Raw genomic sequence first — 19949 nt, forward strand, 5'->3', positions numbered from 1 at the left:
GTTTCTGCTGGGTAAAATGTGCAGCCATAGCAAAATTATTATTATTTAAAAGATAATAAACATTCCATTGCCTACTTTGCTTCATGTCATAGTCTGTTTATCCAAATAACTGCAAATATATTTCCCACAAGGTTAAGGTAGCTTTACAATAATATCTACAATTGTTCCTGTTTACTTTATTACTGTTGTACTGTTCAGTTTTGGTCATGAGTGACATTTCATGCTGTAATGAAGCAACAATGCCCTCTACTGACCAAGCGTGGGAGCCACACTCAGTACAGAGCCTGAAACCAAGCGCTAATGCAGCGACATCAGTAGGTTTTAAAGCCACACTACTAAAATAATGCTGTGGTTCTTTGTGCTGTTACAGATGATTTTAAGAATATGATGTTACCTCAGGTGTTATTGTGTTATTTTCAGGTGCTCAGAGACAGGCCAGTTGTGAAGGCACTATCAGGGGTGGTTCTGAATGGAGCAGAGTACATCTGCAGGTGCCTGGTGGGCCTTAAAACACATGGTACTGTCCGCTCATATACATTGATATACAGTTCACTGTTGTCTGGAATTGTTCAATTGCAACTTATTTAATACAGTATTGTGTTCTACATGCACATCATTATGCTTTAGAGGAATAATTCAGTAGAAAAATCACATTGACACAGTTTTTTCATCCGCACAAGTGTAGTTGGTCAGCTGAGATTTGGTGTTCGAAGTGCTTCTTTATGCACTGCAGCTTGGAGGTCAGCTAACAAGTAATGTAAGCTACCAATTAGCATCAGGAAGACCGCACGCCTAAATTAACTTGCCTCACACCATGTTGAGCTAAGTCTCAAATAGACACATAGTATTTATGACATTCTCGTATCTATAAACATGGATAAAAGTATGTTGCACTGCTGAAAAACAGTAGTAGCAGTCATATGTATAGAGGCCCAATGTATAATGTGTATCTGTAAAGTATAGAAGTCAATGTAAGTGGACCCTTTTCACAAACTGCTGCACTTACTTCCGGTTTAAGAGCTCGCAGGGTAAAACTCACTTTTGCCCATATAATTACTATACACAACGTACCATAGCGCTCCAACGCTGAGCTACAACAGCCATATTTTAGTTTTCTTGCACTGTTGTGACAAATAGTAAGAATAAGAACGTGAGGGAAGGCTTCACCTCCTCGTGTTGAAATGAGGGGCGTTAAGAAGTTGGTGGAGTTATACTTTCATATCGATTTCACCCATAAAGAAATACTCAGTCTGTCTCTCCCGACACAGAAGTGTCTGTGCAGGAAACTGTGTTTATTTAGAAAGATCCAGACGGAAACTGTCTGTCTGTTTTGTTGAAGGAGAATCGCAGGCAGGGTCGTCTACACGGCTATCGGGGCTACATCTCCGTGCCATTGAAAGAGGGCATGAAGTTTCACAGACAATGTGAATCATAATCAAAATGATCGATCCACAAGCTAACAGGAGTGTGTGGAACTCCAGCGCGCCAGTGTAGCAACCGAGCCCCAACGCGTTATGGCAGCCCCCCTACAGTTAGCCCACTTTATCCTCGAAATATTACTTTTTTCTCGAAATAGTATGACTATTTTCTCGAAATATTACGACTTTATTCTCGAAGTCTACTTCTTTCATTAACAGTGGCCCTAAAACGCCGCCGTACTGTGTAGCATGAGAAACCAGTGCATAAGGATGAATGACAGACTAACTTAGGGTGCATTACCGCCACCTACTGAGGGCTAGCTTCACTCCTCGCGCGTGCGCGTTTCAACAAAGTTGTCAGTGAGCGAAACTGCCTCTTCTAGGTTGTTTGTTTGTATACTGGCATGCTGATTGACCAGCATGACCATGCTGGATGCCCAGCCAAACCAGCACCAGACCAGCATAACCCAGTTTAAACGAGCATGGAATTCATGCTGGTCAAAGCTGTTTTTGAGTAGGGAGTGCTAATTTGTGGGAAGCTTCTGTTGCTTGTTGCTTACATCCCTGTTTAAAAAGGAGCCTTAAAAACCATCAGGATTAAAACCTAATGGTTTTGCCTTCTAATGGGAATTGGCCAAATGATTACCAATAAAGACCACTAGTTTCCTGTAGGACACCTTTAGGTCCCATTAGGAAACCATTAGGATTGTTTACATTGTGATATCAACCCATTTAGAAAGCCACACATTACAAAACCATCAGGAACCAACAGAAACACTTTTTCAGCAGGGAGTAGTCTCATAGCACCATTCTGTATTTAAAGAAACAAGCTTTGGATACATCTTCACTAGCTAACTGACTTCATTTGGGGAAGGGGGAATATTTCATTTTTTAATTAGATGTTTTTAATCAAACTGCTCCTTTAAGCAGCTCTTGATGGTGGAAGGCATGAAAGTGAGAAAGGTGAAGATCTAGAAGGCTCTATTGAAGCAGAGGAGGCATCTGTCACATGTGTGGAGGTAAAAAGCAAAGCCTGGCTAAAACCCTTCAGTCCCTGAACTCTGTGGTGAGAGATGGGAAGGTCAAACTCTGCAGGTTTCAGATGCCATGGATGGCTCAAATGACTACACCAGGAAACAATGCAATTCTTTAGTATTAAAAGGGATCAGACACATGAACCTGCTGACTACATGCACAGAGAGACTTATGGGGCTGATAGTAGAAAGAATTTTGCATTAAGTCTGCTGAGGAGTTTGAAATGAGAACTTGGTTCCCTTTCAGAGGGTAGTGGAGATTGGATGGGAGAAGCAGCCACAGGAGGGAGACACAGAGCTAAGAGCGCTCTCTGTTTCTGTGAGGTATGTATGAGGTTTACTTTAAATCAGCCATACTCAATTCAGCTCACCCTTAAAAAAATACAGTAATGTCCTGTATTTTTACATAACAACTGTTAAACTAGTGCAAAAATGGACTTTTAATTTTACCAGACCAACAAATATATCCAACAAATATGTTAATATTTTTGAAAATTTAAATAAGATAAAAGATGAACTAAATATTCAAATCAAATAAAAAACATTATCACTGAACTTATTGATTGACCATATTTTGCACAGTAAATGCTTAACTTTGCTTATAATTTGACAATATCAATGAATAGTGTTTTTTTTTTCTTTGTTCCATCAATTAAACAGTCAGAAAAAGAAAACATAAAACTGTAAAAACTATAAAACACCAAAACCTGAATCGTCAGAATAAAAACACTTTTTGTTTAACTTGCTGTCATATCTCATAATGCTGTGCGGTACAGCTCAACATCAACCTCACAGTAATTTACTGGGTTGCTGCAGAAAATATCTTAAGATGAGCTGATTTTACAATAAAACAGTGAACACAGTATTTTACTGTGAAAATTCTATAAAAGGTTGTAATATCCTGATAGCAATTACCAGTGTACTTATGTATTTGCCGCTGGAGCTTTGACCTTTATTTATTTATTAATTTATTATTCCTCTGTTAATTTACAATCTAAGTCAGTATTTCCCAAACCAGTCCTCAGGACCACAGCACAGGAATGAAGGAAAAAGGTGGGCCGTCTGTGGGGCCCTGAGGACTGGGTGGGGAAACTTATCTCTCTAATAGAATTAAGAGATTCTTTTTTTTTCTTTTTTTTTACTGGGCTGTATGTATTTAGTCTTGTCATCTAGAGCAAAGGTTCCTGACCAGTCCTTGAGGGCCTCACCAGTCCACCCACACCTTTTGTTTTAGCTCCTAACACGCTTGCAATCAGTACTGAAGAACTGTATAAAGCTAATTACTCAGGCGTGTCTGGAGCGGGAATAAAACAAACATGGACATCCTGTAGAATTGTGTTGGGAACCTGTGAGCTTGTTTATATTATTCACATCATGCACACTGAAAGAGAAAATAATGTTGAAGGGGTCAGTGTTGGACTTCGTTATCGATTTGTTTTCCAGACCATACCTCCCTGAACATGAGAATGATGAGTTCATAAGCGTCAAGCTCAATGCTGTGCGTCAGGCTTTTGAAGTAAGACCTGATTGCTTATCAAACTGAATGTTATATAAGTTTGAACTTTTTTTAGTTTGAACAGTGATTTATTTGTTTTGAACAGTGATTTGATTTACTCATTTCAGCCCTGTACTTGTACAGTTTGTGCTTTCCATACATTCCAGATCATCATAGCAGATCCAGAGCACAGGCGATTTTTTAAGGAGACCGGGTTCACTCTACTTAGCGGCCTACTGGCTTTAGCTGGGAAGGTAATCACAGTCCATTACATCATTTCATCCACTACGTGTTATGTGTCCCCGATTCCTTCCTTTCCCTTTTGATTTTCTCCTTTGTTGCTGTGAAGCTGTCAGTGAACAGAACAAGTGTGTGTTTTGGAGCACTGTGATATGGTTAAATATCAGTCAGCAGACATATTTTCTCTGGATTCTTGTGGAGGAGGAGATAGGCCTTGTTTTCTCCCTCTTTGAAATACCAAGTCTGTGATTGGAGCCCAGCCAGGGTCTGCATTTGTGTTTGTTTGTGTGTGCATTTCAGAGAAATGTAGGCTTTGGTCTGATGTGGGAGCAGCTTATGACATTTCTGGAAAACTCATCCAACTGGCGAACCATCGCTGAGGAGTGCCAAGAGGCAGGAGTGAGTTGCTTCTGTAGTCATGCTTCAATGTCCCCTCCCTAAGTATAAATCACAGTGTAGCCTAGTTCTACTCAATGATCCGATGATGAACACTCCACCTGAGGAAATGATCCTCAAACTCACAATAAATAAAAGGTTAAAAATAAGGTTCACTGACCTACCAGAAAAGCCTGGGGAAAAAAGCACATGCTTACACCCCATTGACGTACAAGTAAGCCTTGCAGTAAATCATCAATCGCTAGAACATTCCACTATATTTCACTATGCTTTTCCTCTGCTCTGTGCCTGCGGTATCTCTAGATGCAGTGGGCATGTTTTTATGACATATTTTATGAGTCTATTGTGTTGAAGCTGCTGGAATGCAAGGAGCACATTCCAGCCACCCTGAAGCAAACTCTGCACATTCCCTGGATTTCAGCAAGCATGAAGAAAACCGTGAGATTGTTACCCTTCTCATGTTCAATAAACTTATCAATGTCATTGTTTGTATGGAGACTGTACTGGTGTGGTACTGATCAGCAGACAATACTAAGCATACATGACGAGTTCTCGGTTAATGAGTTACTCATACGAAATTTGAAATCATAACTATTATGGCATACCAGCAGTTCTTATGCGATACAACCTTTGTGAAGTTAAATCTTGACCACTTTTTGTTTTCCTCTTCAGACTGTGATGTTCTATGCTTGGTCTCAGATAAAGAAAAAACGGCTATGCATGACGGTAAGAGTCGTCTGGAAGAGTTGTAACGTCTTACCATTGTGTTGCTGTAAGGAATAAAGGGATAGTTCACATATTGTACAAAAGTTGCATTACCGCTCTTTGCCAAGTGATGGCAGTAAGGTCAAGGGCCTTCTTTAGCATAAGGACCCAACTAACAATACAGTAGAATTTGAAAAGGATGTGAGATATGTTTTCCAAGTTTAATTTCCATCATGTTTCCAGCATTCTTCACCAAATTTATATGGGTCATTCTTGTACGTCAATGTGTTTTACTGGCCGTTTTGTTCCAAAGCCTGGAGTATACTTTGTTTTCTTTTAGTGTTCATGTTTTCGTCCAAAATGTGTCTTACATCAGTGTTAGCCTTTCTTGGAAAATATGAACGGTTTAATATTCAGAATCATCAGCCAACTGTGTTTGCACACTGTGGAATTAGGCCTCTGCATTTAACCCATCCGTGCAGTGAAACACCCTCATACATGCACACTAGTGAACACACACACTAGGAGGCAGTGAGCACACATGCAATACAATAGCATTCCACTTTAGATTATCTACCTATATCTATAGTTAAATATCTATATACTGAAGGTGATATGATGTACAATCCTGCATCTAGTCTAATGGTAACCACATCAGAATGGAAATAAGTAAGCAAAGCAGAAACATTTATTTATGTATGCAATTCACAATATTCTCCACATGCTAGAGAGATCATGGACTGTACCACCATCTGTATGAGGTGTTTGACTATGTGGATCCTGAGATCATGTGGGCAGCGTTTGGACTTCAGAGTGAGGCTAAAGATTACTACTTTCTTCTCAGGGTAATGTCCTTCTCCTTTTGTCATATTGTTGACTTTCGGTGACCTGCTTCTCTTTTTATCTTTGCATTAAAATACAGTAAAATCTATGAAGTACATGTAGAACATTTTGGATAGTTAAATTCTGGATCACCAGCATGTGTTTAAGGCCCATTCAAATCATTTTAAATGTATTTTCTTGTAAACTTTAAATTAGGGCTGGTTCCCTGAATATTCAATCTGAATATGGGAAACTGGCTTTAAACACAGTCTAAATTAGTTGATTAAAATGATTTAGACTGAATGTTTAATAGACTTTGTATGTTAAACTAACTGAGTCCAAAACATTCAACATTCAAATGCATGAAAACAAATAAGCCGGAATGAACATCCACTGATTTGCACTAATCTTATTTTTTTCCCTGTCAGCAACACTGAAAGAAATTCAGATAAAAGTATCTATAACTATCTCTCAGAATCCTGCAGACCTGCACGTAACCCCCTCTATTGTTTTCCAACATAATAGTCATCACTGTGCTCTCACAAGCAAAAAACTGGGGTGTAGTAAGCCTGAGCTTTTATTCACTTCCACACATACAATGAGGTCATTTCCACTTTACAAAGATGAATACATAAAATCACTCTGACATTTAGCCTAAATCATTCCCATTTGTTCCAGCTAAAGATGTTTTTGAGCTTCACCACTGCGTGGCACATTTGTATCAAATCATTGTAAAGCATGAGCTTAAAATGTACTCAGGTTCCTAGACACAAGTTAGACTAGCACTACAGTGATTTTCATTGGACAGTCTGTGCTGGTGGTCAAATGCATCAAATCCAATTCTGAGCTTATTAGCTCTGAATGCTTGTTGCCCACATTAACACTAGCTCTTTGTCCACAGAGTCAGGTACTGGCATTTATTAGACACATCTTCAGTCTGCGAAGAAGCTGGTATGACTCCCCTGCCAGGCTGACATCACCCATCTATTCAGCATGGCAGGATCTGGTGTGGAAGCTGCAGTGCTACTTGGAAGAAAACATTGGTTGAGACTGATGCACTGTCATTGTACGTGTTCTCTGTGCACTGGGAATTACCAATACAGTGTATAAGTAAAGCAGCCCATTTTGTGGTCTTTAGATTGATTTTTTATGTTCTCTGGAAGTACTGTGAGATCAAAAGATTAAAGACATTAGTAAAATACAGATGAGACTACCCCCTGTTATTTAGAAATATCAGAACTTTATTTATTAAAAATAATTTTGAATACAAATGCAATATGCATATTGAAATATTCTGTCCATTTAGGTACAATACAATGCACAGTATAAAGACAGCTCTCGTCTTTTGTCCGTAGCCTGACAAACAAAACATCTTCATACATCAAAAGTCACATATTTTCTCCATCTTACAAATTTTGCGTATAAACATGTAAGTACAGTGTGAAGGGATAACAGGAGTACAATACACAACAAAACACTCAGTAAACGATTCAGGGCCTTTTTTCTGCAGTCAGTCTCAACAGTCTACACAAACACTACATGACAAAAGGCATGTGGGTGTGTGCAAAGGGCGCATGCTGTTTTTTTTAAGCTAAGGCGCACTGGCAGAGGGGTGGAGGAAGTTTAATATGCCGTAGTGTTAATTAATTAGGTGTTCTGCTCAGCAAATCATATCATGCCTCTCTAATACTTTTAAACAGCAAGGCTAATGTTGCATTTATGACAACTGCAACGTCAGAATTTTTCAGCTCGGCAGTTCCTGCTTCACACCTCACAGTGTTAATGCAACCGGGAAAAATAGACGCACACAGTAATAGCACTTGTTTGGCCACAAAGTCCATATAATAGGCTCTTAAAAAGCTTACTAAAAAGTAGTAAGGGGAGTGCTTCATTTACTTTAAATGTGGACCATTACCATTATTATAGCACCGAAAATGATACGATAGTTTTATAGTTTGATCAAAAATGCACATAACCTTTTGGTTATCTAAGTATCCCCCTGTGTTTAGTGGTATCATTTACAAATAGCCTATCATACACAAATAGGAACTTGAATGTCTGCTTAAAGAGCTTAAAGCATGCTATTATTGTTCTACGGGCACCACCAAGGGGGGAAGCCTCTGTAGAAACTCTCTGACTTTCGGAGTTAGAGGCCTGTTCAAATGGATTTTTTCCACTTCATGAATGCAGATGATGCAGAGGAGGCTGAGAGAGGCAAATGCAAACTTTAGAAAATAGGCTATGAAAACAGAGACGGAACAAGTAAAAGTTAAGATAGCTATGAAGACTTTCTAGAGGCCTTTGACTTTTATACAAGCAGCTATTGGAGGTTGTGGGAAAACCTCTCTTAATGAGATGCATCAAGCTAGTAGGAGAAAAAAGACAAAATCTGCACCAACAACGTTGGTAGTACCATGCTTTCTGCTCCCTCATTTTCACAGAACTTCAGTTTGGGTATTCCAACCATTCCACTTCTGTGCAGTGCAAGGAGTGCAGGGCACAATATGACCAAACGCATAACATTTCTTGTGTGTGTCAGTGAAGAGAGGGCCCTTAGTGTTTTAATGATCTTTCTCTACTGACCTAATGTTGGTGCTAGGCAAGCAAAACCTTTTGGCTTGTCTTGGTCAAATCACCACGTGCTGTCCTGCTTTGCTATAAGAGTGCTTTTAATGCATTTACATAAAAGCAGATATGACTCTAGACAGTTTCTTGGCAGGCATTGAAGAAGCACATTTAAAGTGATGGTAAAGGATTATCGGTCCACGCACTGGACATTCCTACACATTTAGGGGTGAAAATCGCAAATGTTATATAACAGCTGAAAGTCAGTCGGACCACACAAGTGTTGTAGGTCATCTGCTGTGTTATCATAAACCTCCATCAATATGATATATGTTCAATGATGTAGGAATTCAGAGAAGAGATGCTCCTCTCCCTGCTATACACTTTCAAACATACATATGTTATACACATCACGCATTCAAGTTGTTATCCCTGTACGCGCTCGTGGAAGGAAAGCCCCTACTGTCATCTCAAGGCAGTTATTTTCAGAACATAGCTAGCTTGACAGAGTTATAAAAATATAAAATGTTTCACTTTTGTTATTATTAGTGCTTCATAAGGATTTTTCACAGAAATGTTCAGAACAGCATGAAATGATCCCATAAAATGTCATATGTAGAAGCACTTGGTAATACACATTATTTTTACTTATATTTTTGATTAAACAGATTTTATTTGAATATATGGAAAGGCACCATTTTGTGATACACTTTTGTTCTTTTTTTAAATTAAAAGTTTGTAGTCATGTATTTGTAAGTTGTCTTGTTTACACTACCCTCTGATAATTCTTCCTGTCCATGGCACTGCATACACTTTACAGACACCCAACATATTAATAGAGTAGATTTTAAACATTTCTATATGGCCACTCGCATGTAATAACAAAGTAACTAGCCGCATGAATAGGCCCATTGTATACATATGAATTTTTCTGTTGAACTCTGTGGGTGTCAAGTATGAAGGTCGCCTCCATATTTCAACTTTGCCCTTCTCACATCAATCACAGATCACTTTCTCATCCACATCTTCTCATCCTCCCTCTCCTCTCTGTCTTTCGGTGCCTGGGTCTGTACAACTTCAGCGTGTCCTCCTCTTCAGGGAAACGTTGCCCCATCATACGCCATCTGTTCAGTGTCCAACTGGAAAACAATAGCGGAAAGTGAAGCTATGAAAGAGCCGTATCAGCTCTGCTGAAACAACATTGCTAAGAGATAGAGGCTAGTACAGAGCTAAAACAGAGAGGTTCTGCTAATGACCACTGTTTGGGCCATAGTTCACTGCCTTTTAAGTAAAGCCTAAACAAATAAAGTAGTAGTAAAGAATAGGATATAATTTCAGAATGGCTGATGCATTAAACTGACCTGATTTATATTAGTGAGGCCAGTGATAGTCCAGTTTCTGATGACCCAGGATGATCATAGAGTTCCTGTCTCTTCTGGACAATTCCACTGGGCCCAGTTCAGGTCTGCAGCGAGAAGAGATAATCATTATAACAATTCTGCCTTTCATAGTCAAAATTTTGAGTCTGTGCACTAGAATCATAGGATGTTGAGGCCTTTTTGCACATCCATGACCAAGACAAAAAAAAACCCTGCAACCCCATTCTTATGACCTTTTCATGACTCATGGACCACTAGAAATAGACCATTGGTCCAATAGACCAATTTGATATACATTGTTTTTCCCTTCTTCTGTAAAGTTTTGGTTTTGCCAATGATGTAATGCACAAGTCTTAAGCTTTCTTGGAATTTTTTGTACATTTCTCCTCTGTTTATCTATGACTAAACATATGCAAATAGTTAAGCTGTCCTCATGGATATATCCCACAGGAGAAGAAAATCCTTTCTTGGGAGGAAACTATCTGGCGCACCCATATCTCATCTAATGACTGAAATACATGCAGAATTCTCCTACTCCTCCAAGCATACCTTGAACCTGACACTGCAACCTCCTAACTATTCATCTGAGCCCATGCCAAACCACGTGTGAGGAGGGCCGCGGCTCACTTGAGGACTAGGTTGAGAGGGCAGAGAAATAGTTGTTCTTTCCATGAACTGTGTTACTCCCACTAGATTCCTTTTACTGCAGCCTCTTAAACAAAGGCAGACCGCTGCTCGGTGTCCAGCGCTGCTGGGCACACAACTTACTTTCCCCTAGCACAATACTATGGGGAAAAATAACCATATTTATAAAAAAAATTCTAGGCTTGGTTTAAGCTTATTACATATAAGACTGTATAAAATCAGAGACCTGATCTGGGATGAATGTTAATCTGAGGTGCGTATTAGTTAGACTCTGTGAATATGCTGAGTAATAATATATCGGTATGTAAGGCCAATACCCACAGCATACCGTAACTGTGAGAGAAGTCAATGACCTAATACGTAGTCTGCTCCCTATCCATTCACAGAACTCAGTACTAGTCACCAACTACCGCATGAGCACAGTGCCAAAGTATTTCTAAGGAATCAGTGTTTAGTGGAGATTACGAAGCACAGGAAGCCTGAGTTTACAGTCTGCAGATGAGATTAAACTCTTATCATGCGAAACCCTCACAATCAACCTCAACTCACATCATCAAAGTGCTCATACACTAAACAACTCACTACTTGTCTAAACCCCAGTATTTGTTGTGTGAGCTAAGAGAGACTAATTTGGGAAATAGAGAAGCAAGAAGTTTACTGAAGTACAGTAACCGTAACAATAGTCATTTTCTCTACTTTCAGAAATCAGATTTTCATAACAATTTAATGCGTATTCCAAACCATTGAGGAAGAGTTACTTCAGCTCATGTCTATGGCTCAGGAAGTGAAAGGAAGTAACACTGACAACTGTAATGCTAATGCTAATTGGCATTCAACAATGTTTTTCATTTTTGATGTGGCCACAGTGCACGTCTAATGTGTTTACTTTAAAATCCATTTACACCTGGACTGATTCCCAATGAATATCCCGTGTTGTCTTTGGCTTACAAAGTTCTGAGCTAATCATCGCTTTACAAATGTGCTATGCATTTTAATGGTGATAAACTGTAGTATTATTAATTTAATGACCCCTTATGAAAAGATGAAGTCATCCTGTTATTGTAGGTGGTAATGGACTGGAATTTGTATACTATAATGAAAGCTATTTAAGACTTACATGTACCCATTAAACATCGTAATCATTTGTTAAAAGCTGTATTGATTTTTTCCCTCACGTTCATTAGCCTCTGACACACAACATGGCCTTTTACACTACTGTTCAAAAGTTTGGAATCATTTGTTACATTAATAATTGCTGTTGTTTTATTCAATAATAACACATAACTTTATGTGTGGATTGAAATACTGTAAGCTAGACACCAAAAAGTATTTTAAGATGTTATGTTCAATATTTTAAGTTTTGGGGAATATCAAAAAGTTATTAAATGATAAATAATATAATGTAATTATTTATTTATAGTAAATCCTTGCTAAGTCACCTGCCTGACATTTGATCACCACTTGTCAAATAATATTCTGGATGTAAATTTTATTATGACTTCATTCTCAGGCATTAAGGAATCGTCTACAGCTCTGTTCATTATTTTAGTATTTAACTACATTTACCATGTAGTTTAACATCATAATAAAATAATTTTATATGTGGACCTGTAATTAAACTGATTTTTTGAACTTTTGAACACTAGCCTATATAATATTTTGTTGGAGAACTAGCAGTTTCTCATGCATCTAGTTTTTAAATGAACGTTAATTCATAGACTCAAACATTTTGGTCAAATTAAGCCTAGAATATTTGGTCAGTCACCTTCTGCCTAGACATACTTAGTTCAGGTTGCCAAAGTTGAAGTGTTACATTAATAAAGAATACCCCAGAGGAACTGAACGTGGCATCACATGTGGTTGGACTGACTTACCGGTATAGCTGCGGACATGATCTCTTGAGGGAACCGGATGACAGACCCAGTCTGCTTTGGTTTCTCAGCCTGGTCTTCTTCACTAGCTCCTTCACCCTGCCCCACGTATAGTTCTCTAGCTGCACATGCACACAAGGAATGACAAATGGTAGAAATAAGCCAACAATCACATCCAAACATGAATCATGTTGACCCAATGTTGATGTACATGTTGGATCCAGTTACTGTTTTCTTAAAAAATTAGAAAAAGAGTCTTGTTAGAGCCATTTCGGCACTTTTTTCAGCTTGTCTCTGTAGGGTTCTACTTTAACATCAACCCAAAAACTGAAACTATTCATATGATGTATGTTCATCACATACAAATGTCTTGCTCAAAAATACAATGATATGGTACACAGATTACACTCACAAAAAGGTAGTCTTGCGGTCATGGAGTTTACCACTGTGTTTCTGTCACAAGTCATGCCATTGCTCCAGATTGCTTGAAGTAATTCTGTCATTACTGTTTGTCCATGTAATTTTAATTGTACTGTTCAGGCTTACGGAAGCCTCAGGCCAGGGCGATATAACTGGAACTCAAAGTGTCCAGTACTGAGAATATGGCAGTAACTCTAAGATCACTTCTCAAGTCTCATATTGTCTGTAAAAAATATTAAATTAATGGAATTAAGGCATTCTGCTCATTTATAACAGGGGTATAAGGGATATTTTTTAATGGGTCCCCAAAGTATAATAGGGATATAAGGGGTAAAAGGGATAAATAATAGTTCATAATGTGATAAGACACTACTAAGCAATAATAATTATAATGAATAATAATAAATATAAATAATAATAATAATAATAAATGCTTTGTAGCTATGCTAAATACTAAATGACACAGAGTGTAATCTAGACTGAAATCTGAAAGTGTTCATTCAACAGTGGTGACTTTACTTCATAGAAAGCTCAATGATGAGCTCCAGGATTTTGGCACCATATAACAATTTTGTTAGCTTGACTTTTCATAATGTGTTTATAAAGTAGTTTTCCTTGGTGGGCCCACCCAACTACCAAGGGACTGTAATTAGCAGCTTAGTTACTTTAGTTTGTATGAAGAAAACATTTTGCTGTGTATGAGTGTTGGCTGATAGTGGATCATTAGTGTGAGTCAAAGAGGAGTATCCTTGAGTCATGAGTTTATCAGTATAACTCACTCGTCTATGGGGGGCAGAGAGGGCCTCTGCACTGTCACTCAGATATCTGGCCTCCCCCTCTGTGTAGCTCCTCCTGTTAAAGCCTCTTCTCCACATGGGCACAACTGACTGGCAGCCTCCTCCACCATCTGTACGGGAATCAAACAGGATGTGCGTTTTTATCATGGGACACAGTTACACAGTGGAAGAGTTATCTCTGAAAGGAAAGAACTATTATGACAGAGGTTGAAGTGAATCAGCAGTCCTGTGGGTCTTAGCTTGGGGTGTGCTCTGCATGCAGACCAACACGTGTCCATGCTAACTTTCATTTCCTGCCCAGGGAAGAAGCAGAAGGTCCTAGAATCCATGGGGTGTAATATGGTGTATATAGTGTTCTCCCTCTGTAGGCTAAATGCTAGAAATTCCCCATTCTGTGAACTAATAATTTCCCTTTCTCCCCTAGGAGCACTGTTCTGTCATTCACCCACCTGAGAATAATGTGAGATGATTGGAAAACAAGCAAGAAAAAACATTTGGGAAATGACTCTAGTGTTGTTTGGACAGTATTCGTTTCAACAAGGGACTCTTCGAAGGTGAACTTTTGGGGAACAGGCACCTGGAGTCCACTCTGGTCAAGATGCGTAATATGAGAATCATTTGACTCACTCGCATAGTTTTAAAGTAAAAGTACATAAACATTCACTTAAGTAGGCTTTATGTGGTTAGTTCTTTCTTAATGAGGCCCACATGGTATTGCGTGGGCTAATCAACCTGCTTTCAAGAACATTTAAACAAATGTTGATGTTCTTCAGAACAAAAACAAAGCCTATTAGCAATCCTTGCATTCTTGGAATTTCTGGTAAGAATTGCCCAACAGTTTCCTAATGGACCTAAGTAAACTCCAAATTTGACCACCTCCCTGGTTCCTAGATGATGAGGAAATGTTTTTAACCCTTCTTTGCAAATCCCTTTTATTTACAGCTCCTAAATTTTCCTCATTGTAAATTCTGTAAACATTGGTGAACTGGGATTGCTGTGGTTTTACACTGACCTCTGAGGACTGACCGGTGGGGGATCCGTGTGCCCTCTGGGATAGTGGTGAGGTCGGACAGTGTGCCGTTGGACGCTGCTAGGCTGTGGTAGTCACTGCGAGAATACCGCTTCAGCTCCTGAAAGGCCAGACCAGCTGCACCACAGTGACAGTGCTGTACAAAGAAGTCCTGAAACAGAGAAATAGTGTTGTTTGGTAAGTCTAGCCCACATGTCTATCTTTTTAGAGCAATTTTTGAAAGTTCAACTTGTTCTTAAATAGTCTAACCATCTTTATAGAGTATTTTCAGCTTCTTTTAGCAATGAGATTCAGACACAAGAATGATATGTTGCCAAATCATAGGGGGAAAAGTGCATGTAAGAATAATTCAGCTTATCAAATCAGAATAGATTTGTTGTGGTTCACACCCATGGGTCAAAGAATGTCCTCCAATAGTACATACTTGGCGCCAAGTAGAGCCATCTGTTTCATATTTCTGTGAGTGAAAAATATTCTGAGCCATTGTGCACTTGCATCGTCTGGCAACAAAACTCTTTTCTTTTCTTTTTACTATTGTGGGATTTTATTTCATATTCTCCATAATGGCATGACATTTTATTCAATGTTTTAACAATAGAAGCAAATGTTGTTGATTCTTGCAAAAAGGCAATCAAAAAGTGAAAAGTCAAATTTGTGTTCTTCTGAATACAACCACTTTCATTTGATGTGGGAATAATAGAGTTTACTTTAGTATCTATTTCAGGCCTTTTCATCACATGAATATTAAACAACACCACCTAGATAACCCAAAACAACCAATGTGTGATAAGCCACATCTTTTTCCTGTTATTATCCTGATCCTGCTGCTGCTGTGGTGTGGCCTTTCACCTTCATCATTAATAATGCAAACCAACAGCATGCTTCTTTACTATTGATGGCTCAAAATCCACAGGCAAAGCCAGCATAATATTTCAAGCAGTATTTTAACCAATACAAGAAAAAGAGGCAATCATTTTGTATTTGCATAAGCGAGGGTTCAGTGTCTGATTTGTGGATCATATGATAGTTTTCCACATCCTGTGGTTCAGGCACTGCTTTTCAGCATTCAGACACCATTTCCAAAGGGGTTCTACCAGTGACAACAGGGTGCAGATTCTCCGGAATGGTAGTTTAAATCTGTAAAAGGGCCTATATAGTAGAAAAGGAATAAAAAGTTTGATGTAATATGTAAACACTGTTAACATATAGTTTCAAAATATATCATTCACTCCCCAATCCATACAGTTCATATATGGACACTGAGCTGTAAAAACAGCCTGTTTTCAGTTCATTGTTTCTGTGATGTCACAAAAACAACTAATTTATATATATTCTATTGAGCCTACGGCGGTTTAGCCCTGCCCATTCACAGTGAAGTTATAAGGAATGTTTCAGCCTGCTTTTTGAATGAGGTAACCAAGGTAGCCAATCAGAACAGAGTACAGGGCTCATTTACATTTATCAGTTTTAAAGGGACAGTAACAAAAACAACTTGATAATTCTAGGGGATAAAAAGAGGCTGGAAAATGGTCATGTAAAATTAATTATTACTGATTATGGTACATAAAACCTCACAAACATCATCATGAGTGGACATCAAAAATAAAAGAAAATGGGCCCTTTAAATAAGTTTTCTTTCCTTGTAATGAAATTAGGAGGTGTTGAGCGGCACAACTGCTGCAGGATATTATAAATGTAAACAGAGTGGTCAGCTATTTTAAATGGATGGATTCTCACTCCTCGTGGGATTAGAAACGGGCAATAGCCGGAGCAGGAAAGGTAGTGGAGTAAGACTGAGAGAGAGAGAACCGCATAGGTGGTAACTGCTTATTGTCTGAGCTGTAAGGGACTTTGATGAGTACAAATGAAAGCCTGTTGTGCGGGTGGGGAGGGTAGGTGGAAGCAGCGGGGAGGAGACTGGAGTGTCAGCTGGGCCTATTATTACACAGACTAGGGCACGTTTTAGCAGAGGTCTCCAGCCTTTTGATGTGTGTGATGGCGTGTTGCAGCCCGCTGCCTTTTCATCCAGCACATACGCAGCAGGGAGAATTGGTGTCCCAGAGAGACCGAGCAGTGTGGTCCACCAACTTGTGTCTACCTTTGAAAGCATTGTTCTGCTGAAGATTATGATACCATTGCCAGGTTACTCTATATCCTTGTTTAATACAGTTTCAAAGCCAAATCAAAAGTACTATTTCCACATGAATAAAATATGTACGTGAATATTTATATGACTAAATCAACGCAGTTTGTTTTTTAAATTTATTGGCATTTTGCAGTAGTTTTGCTTACATATTTCATATGTGGAAATCATGTACTTTTTTCAGTGTAGGTATGAAATGCTGCTTTTATTTGCCCTGCAATACCCATAGATTACCCAGATTTCAAAGTGAATGGACAGAATCCTCCTGCAGTACACCCTCACTAGACAAACAACATGAAATGGACAAAGCAGGACAGTGGAAACATTTAAATGCAAGCATTCTTATTCCGAGTTCTAGAATTGCTGTCCTCTCCTCTGCCTCCCTCTCTGTTTCTTTCATGACTTTGAAGTGCGGATTCCTGCTGAGCTCACTCACTGTGTCGTGGAAAACTTTTCCGGAGCCGGGGCCCGACCTGACAGAGCCTGTTTAGGGCAGGCTTTCTGAAAAAGCATGAACAAAACTGCTCTCACAAGTGGCCACACTCTGTAAAGGGCAGATAGACATCTACACAATGTGCTGGCATGGGCCTTTAGTTATAGGGCAAAAGGCTAAAGTGGGACAAAGGTGGGTAAAAGATGAGCAAGAAAGAAGGCTGCATTCCACAGATGAAATTCTGCTAAGAAAACAGTGGCTGTTTTAATACCAGGTTAGTTTGTAGCACCCTTGAAGCCTAGACACTGTGCTATTGCTGCATTACTCTTTGGAGTAAAGAACAATGGGTGACAGTAAAACAAGCAAAACACAGCTATGAAAACAGCACTGGAAATAGAAATGGTTGCAGTAAAGCATGCCTTTTTTGTGCTGCTCCATTTGCCCCTTTACTCATGTGAGGAATATGCCCCATTTGCCCCTTTACTCATGTGTAAAAACATGAAGAATTTGGCATATTACTATAACAATCATACCTTTCCAAAAAGCACTATATTAAAGGTAATGTTTATCTCTGTGACTTTGCATGTGAACCTCTTTTCCCTGATTTGCAAAACATGCATATCTTCACTCAAATTATCCACTCAGTAGAGCCTGAACAAGTTCAGAAGAACTAGTTCAGCAAAAAAGTGTCACCTGACATTCTTCAAAAACATGAGACAAATGCAGAAAGCTGTGTTCTGTTGCGGGCGATGTTCTGAAATGTGTGGCCCATGTGTGTGTGGGTTGGAGAGGGTTGAACCCAGCTGTTGTATTTATTAAATACACTTTCATCTGGCATGACACCCTGCTCCTGAAGCCCATTCAAAACAGCTGGATTTACACCGAGGCAGCATGGGCAAATAATCTCTCAGCCAAAGATATAGACATAGCCATGCACCATGTGGGGAACCACAACAAAGCAAAGTTTAAAGGCTAGAAGGAAGAGTCTTAATAAGATGAACTACAGCAATGCCTCAACTAGGATTAGCAATTGACAGGGGGCATGGTAAACATACTTCTTGTAATTTTTAGTAGAGCACTGTTGTTCTTCTGAACATTATTTTGTTGCTGTGCCAATAGCTTGATTGGTTATTCTCACTCATAGCATTTATTGTTCAAAAGCATGAATAATCTGAACTTCCACCCCCTTTTAAAATATATCAGGGTTGCAGAATTTTTTAGAGAGGCTTATTTTCATGACTGCTAAATTAGTCAAATAAGGCTGAAAAAGTACTTGTGACACACTGAACCCACCTCTTTAGTCTTCATCATCTTGCTGTCCTTCTGCAGGTTGCAAATCTGTTTCTGCAGTTTGAGGTTGTGCTCCTGTAGCTGGCCAATCTTCTCGATAAGCTGGCAGATGTGTTCCAGGTAACCCAGGCCTGAGCCCAGTGGATTTGACCGAGCCTGGTTCACCTAAAGGGAAAAAAGCATTAGCATTATTTACCATAAAAGAGAAACTGTAATCTGTCTGTACTGTTTAATGATCATTTAGCAACAAGGACTGTATTTGTGTGGGCTAACTGGCCATATTTGCATGGTAAATATAAACTTACTAACTGTACTGTAGTAATTTTCACTATGGGGAAAATGAAACAAGTAAATGCTTATAAATCATACGTGATTAAAACTTTGAAATCAGACACGTAAGATGAACCAAGCACAAAGATGTTCTGTGTTACAGAGAAGGCAAACAGCCTGTGATAACCCATCCTGCATTTTTAAAAGGTATTTTTACGTTCACAATGGAATTTTTAATTGGACTTTTTACAGCTTTAGAAGCACAGTTGAGGCAGGTGTTTCTGCACTAGTATAATCACTGTTAAACCCATATGTACATTCCCTTCTCCTTTTTACTGCTCTGTTTAATACCCTGATGCTGGCAAGGAGTTCAGCAGCTGGAGTGGGTTACATATCATTTGTAGATTTTTCACTAAGACTGACAGAGATACATAATGAGCCTGTATACAGCTTGAACTGTATGGGTACCAGATCACATGCCTTAAGTTACAGTTTACCAGAACTGTACACACTGCACATTCTATAGGCCTTTTTACAGTAGCCATAAAGTGCAATTTCCACCTGTTATGAAGGTCCTTCAGTTTTTGCTTTATGCGTTTTTTTTTCTTCAGTAATGTTGATGAAACATGTTTTGATGGAAACGCGTATGATTTGCAAAACTGGAAGCACGCTGAATTTTTTGTCTTCATAGAAGAGCAAGCGTGTCAGCATTTCTAAAAATGCTTTTTTATTGTGGTATTTGTTCACAATTATTTTTTATTTGAGGCAAGCTGCAGTTGTGCTGATCATTTTTTCTCGGCTTTTCAATTGTTTTCACAGCAAGAAGTTTTCACCTTTCTTGCACTAATCCCTTATTGCTTGCTGGCAGCTCAACACAGAGTCACAACATTTCATGTGGATTTAGCCAATCGTGTGCTAGTTAAAGTGATAACAGAGTTATAGGGAAAATATTTTATTTGATCATATTAATTCACAATATCTTACTCAATTTCTGTT

At 38.9% G+C, this 19949-nt stretch overlaps 2 protein-coding genes across 2 annotated transcripts in view; one reads left to right on the plus strand and one right to left on the minus strand.

Annotated features, from left to right (window-relative positions):
* The first annotated feature begins 447 nt into the window (after positions 1-447).
* Positions 448-7158, plus strand: LOC118810044 (mitoguardin 1-like). The gene is made up of 9 exons (XM_036573561.1): positions 448-517; positions 2700-2776; positions 3896-3968; positions 4115-4201; positions 4488-4586; positions 4887-5021; positions 5256-5309; positions 6017-6133; positions 7012-7158. Exons 1-9 carry the CDS (start codon positions 470-472, stop codon positions 7156-7158), a joined length of 837 nt encoding a protein of 278 aa, XP_036429454.1. The 5' UTR covers positions 448-469.
* A 172-nt stretch (positions 7159-7330) lies between these two features.
* si:ch211-250c4.3 (uncharacterized protein LOC100535981 homolog) overlaps positions 7331-19949 on the minus strand; it is a 30253-nt gene continuing 17634 nt past the window's right edge. Inside the window, exons 3-8 of the mRNA XM_036574107.1 lie at positions 18687-18848; positions 14800-14968; positions 13770-13897; positions 12574-12692; positions 10037-10140; positions 7331-9814 (exon numbers count right to left, since the gene is read on the minus strand). Coding sequence (XP_036430000.1) covers positions 10047-10140; positions 12574-12692; positions 13770-13897; positions 14800-14968; positions 18687-18848 — 672 coding nt within the window. The 3' untranslated portion in view covers positions 7331-9814; positions 10037-10046. The remainder of the gene's footprint in view (positions 9815-10036; positions 10141-12573; positions 12693-13769; positions 13898-14799; positions 14969-18686; positions 18849-19949) is intronic.

The sequence above is a fragment of the Colossoma macropomum genome, unplaced genomic scaffold, assembly GCF_904425465.1.
Source record: "Colossoma macropomum unplaced genomic scaffold, Colossoma_macropomum, whole genome shotgun sequence".
Taxonomy (NCBI): Eukaryota; Metazoa; Chordata; class Actinopteri; order Characiformes; family Serrasalmidae; genus Colossoma; species Colossoma macropomum.